At 50.5% G+C, this 9290-nt stretch overlaps 1 protein-coding gene across 1 annotated transcript; it reads right to left on the reverse strand.

The window, feature by feature from the left end:
- Nucleotides 1-2469: 2469 nt before the first annotated feature.
- Nucleotides 2470-8096, reverse strand: Bhlhe40 (basic helix-loop-helix family member e40). The gene is made up of 5 exons (XM_046425649.2): nucleotides 7564-8096; nucleotides 7331-7400; nucleotides 6962-7069; nucleotides 5891-6014; nucleotides 2470-4512 (listed from the first exon to the last, which is right to left on the reverse strand). Exons 1-5 carry the CDS (start codon nucleotides 7641-7643, stop codon nucleotides 3659-3661), a joined length of 1236 nt encoding a protein of 411 aa, XP_046281605.1. The 5' UTR covers nucleotides 7644-8096; the 3' UTR covers nucleotides 2470-3658.
- Nucleotides 8097-9290: the final 1194 nt, after the last annotated feature.

Consider the following 9290-nt stretch of genomic DNA (forward strand, 5'->3'; position numbering starts at 1 on the left):
GCGTGCGGCCCGGGTTCGATCCTCAGCACCACATACAAACAAAGATGTTGTGTCCGCCAAATACTAAAAAATAAATATTAAAATTCTCTCTTAAAAAAAAAAAAAGAGACCCACAGCCCAACAGATCCACCACCCTACTAATGGTATAGCCATTCTGAAGTTTCTTTGTGACCTTGGGCAAGTTACCTTCCCTCTCTGAACTTGCTTTTATTTATCTACAAATGTCAATTATAATAGTACCCAATATAGTATTTGGAGGTTGTTAGGCTGCATTTAAGAGGGATGACCCGTGAGAATCTTCTTGCTCCTAATTAATTAGGCCCTTGTCCCAAAGCTCAGCCTACCTCCAGCTCCCTCCCACCCGGGCTCATATTCCCTCCTACTGGGCACAGGGGGCTGCCCTGAGCCCCGCTGCCAGGCCCTATTTCTGGGGGCCGAGCAATGCCGAGGCCTTGCCAAGCTTCCCCGGGGATCAAGTTTCTGCTGACGCGGTGCCAGGCACGTCTGCTTCCAGGAACCGGCAGCCGCATTTAGCCGCGGGCCGCACATGAAAGGGCTGCAGTCGGAAACGTGACGTTGTGTCAACAGGCGAGGCAGGTCAGCCCTGGGTGAGACCATCCCGGCAGGCCCAGAGGATCACGCCCTGTCTGAGGGCAGCCAGATCCCAAGCCTCCATTCCCCTGCCTCCTGCCACCTCTCCTTAGCCCCGGAGCCAGGGCTTCACACCCCCTCACGCTCACACACCCCCTTTTAAACAGAGGTCCTCTTTGTGCCCAGGGGGCAGAAGGATGGGGTGCAAGCCCTCCCCCGCACCTCCCTGGGAGCGCTTTTGGATCCTGCTGAAACTGGACGAAGCAATGTCAAGGGCAAACTGGAAGGAGACAGAGAGACAGCTGCAGAGTTAGGGGGTTTCATAAGGGCAGACTCCAGTAAGGGGATTCTGGATGGGCCGTGTGTAGAACCTTAATTTTTTTTTTTTTTTTTTTTAAGTTCAGGTTGCTCCACTTCCTGCCGCTGTCCCCACAGTTACTCCTTGAATCACTGGCTAGGAAAGTGGGCGGGACACGCAAGAAGGGTTTGGGCTTGATTTCAACCCCCAGAGTTTCATCTCTCAGATAAAATTGACTGGTTTTGTGCTTTCATTAAAAAAAAAAAAAAGTCTAGCTGGAAAGATCTGGCATCTCAAGGAAGCATTATTCAGGGGCTTGCAATCAGGAGACCTGCAAGTGCAGACCTCGAGGAGCTGGGAGAAGGCGGGTCTTAGAGAGCCATCTGCCTGCTGTAGGACACGTGAGAAAGCCTCAGAATCCTTATTTTATCTTGTCAAAAACAGGCGTGGAGAGGGTGGTGATAGACCACCAGACTGGTCTTGTTCTCTGTGGGTCCTTCTACACCACGTGGTCTGGAGTCAATTGGGAGGAAATATGTACCCTGCCTCTTGGCCGTTCAGGAGCCAGAGAAGGTGATATTTGAAGCAGACAATTCTAATAGGCAGGTGATGCCTAGAAGAGATTGACCTGGAGGCAGCTCCCCTGCAGGGTTCCAGACAACCCAAAGATTCTGGAAGATGCACCTGGGACAGCCAGCATCTGACAGAAATATTGCACAACCAGGTGAAGGGGAAAGCAAAAAATATTCGACTGGGTCATTTCCCACATCTTTTCCTATGGAATTTTTTTCTTTAATAAGAGCACTTGACTAAGGAACACCAACATTCATTCACGCAAACATACCCAAGGGGAGGAAGTCCAGGAAGGATGTAGAAAGTCATTATGGAATGTCACCTCCAGCAGCAATAGGACAGGACGTAGCAAATCCATTAGATCTTGCTAGGTTTGAAAAAATCAACTTACTCGGCATCAAATATTATTGCCTAATACCATCAGTTAAAATCTTTTCTCAATGCACTTACCCTGATGCTCCTGATGTTCTGACCCATGACTTCATACCTAAGTTTTCTGTCAAGTTCTAAAGATCATGACTAAAGCAGATGGGAGGGGAAAATGTATTTTTTTTTTTTTTTTGCTTAACTCTGTGAAGAGGCATATGATGATTGCAAATCCCTGCCAAGGGTTAAGTTAAAAAAAAAAAAGAAACCTAAAAAAGAAATAAACCTAAACCAATATTTATCTATTAAATTGACTAAGCCTAATGAAATTACATCAAGATTAACTGGTTATTGCCTTCACTCAAGAGGACAACCACATCACACAACTACGTCTTTTTTCAAAAATTCAGGAGACCTTCTTTCTCTTCCACAGGAAAAGGATTATTTTATTAAGTATTTTAAAACAACTACTTAACATTTATTCATAGATAAAAATATTTACAATTTCACACCTTCAGAAAGGCTCCAAAATATAAACACTGTACCTCTCCCTCGAGAAAAGAAAAATTATTCTTCTTTTCAAAAACAGGAATACATTCATTTTTCTCACTTTGTAGATCAAGTAATTATACAAATAAACATCTGAAACATTTTCCTTTTTAATATATTTATATAATATATATTTATAACAGCTTTACAAATAAAGGCAACGACTTTATACCAAAACAAAAACGGAAAAAAAATAAAGAAAACATTGTCAATCAAGCATAGTGCATTTTGAGAAGCTGGTGCAGGACTGGCTGGACAAGTCAGGAAAACATGGGCTCTGGATCAAAAATAAAACCTCTTTGATGGAGACAGAATCCTTTTTAGCAATAAGGACACCCCATATGCTGTTGGGCAAGAGGAATTAGTTTACAGAAAGGGTCCTGCGGCACCCGGGCTTGGTTAGGCCTTTTGGAAGCTAAGCTTGGTTAAAAGGGTTGAGTCTAAAACCGAGTCTAGCTCTGCGTTAAAGGTAGCAATTGGTTATTTAGCTTTGTGCACTTTGGGGCGCTGAGGGTATGGGCATCTCTGAGACTTCATTTGGTTCCCTGGACAGCATGTCTTAACCGTGAGACCTTGAAACAGGTGCCAGAGGCCTGGGGAAGTTGTTCCCTGGCAGCTCAAAGGGGCCATTTTCAGTTCCTTAGTGAAGCGAATCACTATGAAAGCCTGAGTAGGGAACTACATTCTCTTTATTCATCGGAGGCAGGGGTGGGGAGCAGACCTGCGGAAATCTCCCCAAACCACTACCCTACCGTGTTGTGCCAGTGTCTGCTACCTCACCAGTTTAGCAGAAAGCTAGGTCTGACTGCTCTCTCCTCACAGTCTGGTGAGTCACCTCCACAATAAAGGGAGAAGGGTGGGGTCCTAACAGCTGGCTCGGAGCTGCGCTCTGGAAAACCCTCTTTTGAAAGTACCTTTTTCTCAAAGCCACAGACCCGACTCCCAAACTGCACAGTGACTCATAAGACCAAAACTTTGAAGCTTTAGAAAATCCAGCTGATCTGTGTCAAAGGGGGCTATTCGCCAGGTAGGGAAAAGCCCCAGCTGGCTGCTATCATCCCCCCTATGGCATCTTCCCTACGCCAAAATAAGCTTGCGATGTCCTACACCTACATAAACGCAGGCACACGCGCCTACTTGCACGCATGCGCGCGCATCCCCACTCCTTAGATTTCTCTGTACGCACAACGGAACAATCTCGCTGCACTCACAAAAACGTTGGTTTGTGTTTTTGGAAGTAGGAAAGAAGGAAAGCGAAGCGGCAGGATCCCCCTAAAGAGTTTAGTCTTTGGTTTCTAAGTTTAAAGGCGGGATCTGCTTCAGGGCCTGGAGCAAGGCGGAAGAGTCGAGGGATGGATGGGCGGACAAGGGAGAAGGGAGTCTCTGCGGCATAAGCAAGGGAGTGGAGATCTTGTCTGGGTTCATGAAGCTGGTGAGCGCAGCTGCGGAGGCGTTGAGGCCCGGGTACAACACCGGCACTGAGGTTGGGTACCAGCACTTCTCCAGCATGGGCAGGTAGGCAGTTGCTGATGGTGGGATCAGATAGAAAGGCAGGCAAAAGGGAGGCTGGTGCGGGTGTGGGCCCAGGAACGGGTTGCTGATCAGGTCACTGCTAGTGAAGTGGCCTTCGTCATCTGACACCTGCATTCGGCTCTTCTTCGTAGGGGGTTCTTCGGATTCTTGCTTAATGGTGCCGACCCGGTCTCCCACTGTGAACCTGCGTCCATGGTCACTTTTGAAGTATGGCTGCTCATTGCGCAAATCGCCCTTCTCAGATTCTCCCCCGTAGCCACTGTCTGTGTCTGTGTCGCTGCCGCTCTGCTCCCCACTTGAGGGAGCAAATGTCCGCTGGATGACTGGTACACAGTTTTTGCCAGGGCCTTCCAAGCCTTTAGCCAGAGAGCTGGCTTTCTCCTTGAAGTCCATCCCTTTGGGAGCTGGGTCTGATGGTTTCCGGGAAGTGCCACCCTGCAGCAGCTCAGAGGCCACACGGTGGAGGTGAGTGACAAGCTGCGAAGACTTCAGGTCCCGAGTGTTCTCATGCTTGGCTAGGTACTGAAGCACTTCCCGGGCACACGTCTGGAAACCTGAGCAGAACATCTCTTGACCTGCTTCCACGTTTCTCCCCAGCTCACCTGAAGAGACAAAGAACCAAAGGAACATGTTTCAGAGGGCTCTGCATCTGGGGCTTTCTGTTGTGTTAAAAAAAAAAAAAAAAGCATTTGCTAATTTTCAATTCATTTCTAACTTCAAATGTAACATGTTCAGAGAAAAAAATACACTGAAAAGTTTTAAAAAATAAACATGAACATTTATAACCCTAGCATTGAGAGATTTGGGGGAACAGGGTGCTGAATATTGAATCCAGGGCCTCATAGATGCTAAGCACCTACTCTGCCATTGAGTGACACCCCCAGCCCCCAAATATGACTTTTAATGGCTGCATAATAGAAATGGGCCATTATTAGTAAAGATGGATATTTCTGCTCTTGCTGAATTTGTAGATTATTCCAGAGTTTTTGCTGTGACAGTGTAACAAACATTCTGATATATTTTTAAACCCAAGAGTTGAATGATAGAAAATCAGTCTCACTGGGGCAATATGCACAAGGCCAGACAATCATAAAATAAATAAACAATGAAATATCATCTAAAGTAAATTTATTTTCAATGATTTATAAAAGGTATATCCCCACTGTCAACTTTAGGCTATTTCTAAGTCTTTTACATGTATTCTATCCATGATCCCCCCCAAATTAGGTCTGATCATCTTTTATTTTTAATAAGGGAGCTGGCAGAAACACTTGCTGGGTTTTTGTGATTCTCATCACACTGGCCACAGAAAGAAATACAGAGAAGAATGGATGTTGGCATGGGTACAGGAATTCTCTCATCTGTACAGTATTATTTGGAAAGAAGGAGACTGGAAGGTTAGAAGTATCTCTGATTCTCTGGAAGTCAGGAGAAACAAATGAGGAAACTTCAGTGGTTTCGTTAGATTGTGCAATTCACTAAGATACCTAGTGGCGATTCAGGGAACCACAAGAAATGCAGGAAAAACTCCTGCTGTCATCCTGCCAGGATTGCACCCCACACCGAAAGAACGAACGGAAGAGCAAGTGATAAAGAAGCAAAGGAACAGGAAAATGCTGGGGCATACCCGTGATCTATTCTCCAAGGAGAGAGGGCTAAGAAGACAAACTATAAAACACCCACAATGCAAATTATAGGTGTCTTGGCATTTTAAAAGGGAGCAGGGAAATCTCCCAGAACCCAGAGACTCTGAAGCCAAAATGCCACAGCAACATTTTATCATTTGACTAATACGTATTCATGCCAGGTGGCACCCCGCAGCATTCCAAATGGAAAGTCTGACCTTTTGGAAAGATAAAACAAGTCTCCCTCAGTGAACCTGCACAAGCAATTGGTTGCAGGAATGTTTGCCACATCCCATGTAGAGCCCAGGGGCTCTCTATCTGTGCACAACTCTTAAGAGATACTAATCAGACTCACCCGCTTGTAAACCACTCTGCAGAGCAATAATTTTCTGCTGCTGCTGATCAATCAGGTTTGTTAGTGCTTTCACATGCTTCAAGGTAAGTTCCAGAACTACTGCTTTTTCCAAGTGACCCAAAGTCTGGAATGAAAAGAGCTTTAGTCAGCAGTGAGGTCACAGAAGTCCCACCTCTGGGACACTTATTAGCAATGAGAAATGTCTATAAAGGGGGAAAAGAATAGAATAGCCTTTCCTGGTTGGCTGAATTTCATTTTAACTTTGCAGATAACATTTCTAAATGCACACACATACACACACATATATATATATACGCACACACATACATACATACATATGATAAAAGGATAAAAAACACATGTCATTTATCTTTGGAAGCTGCAGCTACCTAAGGAGGAAGCTTTGACAGATAAATTTCTGCAGCAGCCGCTGCTGACCTTAACTCAGGGGAATCCAGAGATAACATTTCTCTGCAGTAGTGTCAACCCACGGAGGGACTTCTACTGTGTCTGCAGCCAAGAGGCTTTCCCAAGTTTTTTTCCTGACACCCTTTCAGAACTTCCAGGTCATCCAGGCTTTTTTCTTCCTCTCCAAATGCTTTCCCACACCCCACCCCCCTTTCTCTAAAGACTGCTTAAGCTTTTGGCTACTGTCAAGAAAGGGCAGGAAAAAAAAAATCCCACACCAAAAGAAGCAGGCTCTCAATTAAAAAGGGGGGGGGCTGGGGAATTGGGTAAAAAAACCCTGCACATTCTTAGTTTTTTCCTTTAAATCAGGAAAACTAGAGAATTCTAAAAATGGCCAGAAGGAAAAATCTTAAGCTCCCAAAAAGGAGGCCGGCAGTGGTTGGAGCCAACTTGGAGAGGTCCAAGAGCTTCTCACCTCATTTGCATAGGGCCAGAAAATCTCAGGACTGGGGAAGGGTACCACTGCACCGAGTCACCTGCCAGCTTTGGTCGGGCCATCTAGACTAGTCTGCAATTCCCCGCGACGCCTGCAGGCGGCGGGTGACCCCCGCCCGCCCTCTGGGCAGAAGAGCTACATTGGAGAGAGGCCAGCTTCTCACTTACTGTAAGTTTGAGATGTTCGGGTAGGAGATCCTTCAGCTGGGCGATGCACTCGTTAATCCGGTCACGTCTCTTTTTCTCGATGAGCCGGTGTGGCAGTTTGTAGGTCTCCTGCAAAGCGCACGAAAAGGCGGTGGGCAAGGGGATGCGAAACCTCCCTTCCTCCACACCCCGCCGCAATGAAAAAAGTCTGGTTAAGGAGCAGAGTCGCACCCAGAACCACCTTCTGCCCCTTCTTTTCCAAGTCACTTAGTAGTGGCACCGAACCCACAGTTTGCATCTCCCCCGCCAACCTCAAAGCAAGAAAACTTTTCTTGGAAACTTAGCGGGCAGCTAGGGACTGCGGCGCGGGGTCCCCAGGGGTGCACTTACCTTGCTGTCCTCGCTCCGCTTTACTCCCCGCCTCGACTTGTACACTTGGTAGATGTGGGCAAAATCCATTCTGCAGGGAGAGAGCCAAGAAGGGTCGTGACTTTCCGTGCGCACTGGCTGCAGGCGCCCTACCGGGCGTAGAGTCCCCGGAGGCGCCCGCAGCAGCTAAGTTGAAAGGCACAAGACCCAGGGCTGGAGTGGAGGCTTGAAGAGGCCAGAGAATGCCAACTTACCCTGGTAGGTCTCCGTGCTCCAGTCCTGGTGCTTTGGGCAGACAGGCAGGGGGTGGTTGCGCGCTGGGGATCCGCTCCATGGCGCGGCGATCCGGGGCCACTGTGCGCTCCTGTCTGCACTTAGCGGAGCGTCGGGCTGAAGACTGTCCTGAAGCAGGCTTCGAGGGTCTCTCCGCAGAGGTTTCTCTGAGCCTGAGTTCCCTGAAATGCGCAGAGCTGCTGCGAGCTGCGGCTTTGAGGTGTTGCTTCAGTTGGGGGCGTGCATGGCCGGGTGTCCTCGCGGCCTCTGGCTCCAGGCTCTGCGCACAGACTGGCGGTGTGTGCACCCTGCGCTGTCTGCACCGTGCGAGCCAAGTGAATGAGAAGTGGGGCGGGCAGGGAGGCGGGAGGGAACGGGGGAGCAGTTAGGGTGGAGTGTGTGTGTGGGGGGGGACGAGCCGAGGAGTAATGGAGAGGCTGCGGGCTGGGTTAAATGGGAGCGAGTGGGTGGGTTGGAGCTACGTGTTCTACCCTGTGACTCCAGGCACGTCTGGCCGCTGCCGGGGAGGGAAGGAGCGACCTGCCCGCCCTCCCCCGGCTTCATCACATGAGTCTCACGTGTTGGACAACGCTCTGGCTGGCTGCGAGGGAGCCCCCACCCCCAGCCCTGGCCCCAGGTGTCTGCGGCTGCGGCCTCCTTTCCCCGAAGAGGGGGTGGCAGCGCAGCCTGGGTCCTGCCCAGCTGGGTGGGGGGCGCGGAAGCTGGAAGGAACCGGGGAGCTGGGGGAGGGGGAGAGTTGGTAACGTGGGCGAACCTGCCCCAGGGAAATGAAGTAAGTTCCCGTCTCCTGGGAGGGAACGGGGGAGGACGGATCCGCCCGCGTCTGACTCAAGCCGGGAGAGGAATATCCCCTCGCTTGCTTCAGCCCAACCCTCTTCCTCCTCCCCCGCCCAGCCCGCTCGGAGGAACCGGCGCACAGCGGAGGGAGTCGCCCGGCCCCTCTGCCATCCCCAGAGGCTGGGGTTTCTTTCCGTCCCGGCTTCCCTGCCCCCACCGCTCAGCCCCGTGTCCAGGAATTGCCCGCCTTGGGGAGGGACCGAGGGGCGGGGCGGATGTCACCCCATGGGAAGCGGGCTGGCGGCCAAGCGCAGGGGCAGCCGAGGCCGCCGCCGAGCACGCCGCGCGCACCTGACCGCCGAGGGTGTGAGCCGCGGGCCCCTTGCTCCCCCGGAGCTCCGCTCCTGGGCACAGCTTGCGGGCGGACAGGCGCCCACTTGTGCACCCCCCCCGTGGGTGCCCCTCTGCCCCTACCCACCCTGGCCAGTCAAGCACAGAAAGATACCGGGCGCGGTGCCCAGCGTTCCCTCCCTCCCTCTGCCCCCTCTGAAGCAGAGGCGTCCGGGTCGCCTCCCCTCCGGCTGCAGCGTTACACAACCGCGGCGGCGGCGCCTGCCCTGCAGCAGCGCGGGGCGTGACGCTTCACGTGGCCAGTCTTGGGCCGCAGCGCTGTGGACTGGGAGCCCCACCGCGCTGGCTCGAGCTAAGACCCCAGGAAGGTGGTGTGCCAGCCGGGGTCAATCGTCATTCTGCTGCCACGAACTTCGGTGGCGCTGTTTTTCGGTCTGTTGCAGAAGGGAAGAGAGAAGGGAAGAGAAAAACCAGCAGGAAGAAAACTCTCCGCCTATCACAGTGAAATCTTCGCATTCATTCAGTCGACACTTTTATTGGGTTCCTTGTGTTAGGCGTA

Source organism: Marmota monax, unplaced genomic scaffold (genome assembly GCF_021218885.2).
Source record: "Marmota monax isolate L192 unplaced genomic scaffold, Marmota_monax_Labrador192_F-V1.1 WCK01_AAM20220418_F8-fsc00028, whole genome shotgun sequence".
Lineage (NCBI taxonomy): Eukaryota > Metazoa > Chordata > Mammalia > Rodentia > Sciuridae > Marmota > Marmota monax.

Excerpts from the sequence above, each read along its gene's own strand:
- Bhlhe40 (XM_046425649.2), bottom strand. The coding sequence starts at position 7,643 with ATGGAGCGGATCCCCAGCGCGCAACCACCCCCTGCCTGTCTGCCCAAA. Across the intron at positions 6,015-6,961 it reads CCGAACATCTCAAACTTACA|ACTTTGGGTCACTTGGAAAA; the intron begins GTAAGTGAGAAG and ends TTTTCATTCCAG. Across the intron at positions 4,513-5,890 it reads GCAGAGTGGTTTACAAGCGG|GTGAGCTGGGGAGAAACGTG; the intron begins GTGAGTCTGATT and ends TTGTCTCTTCAG.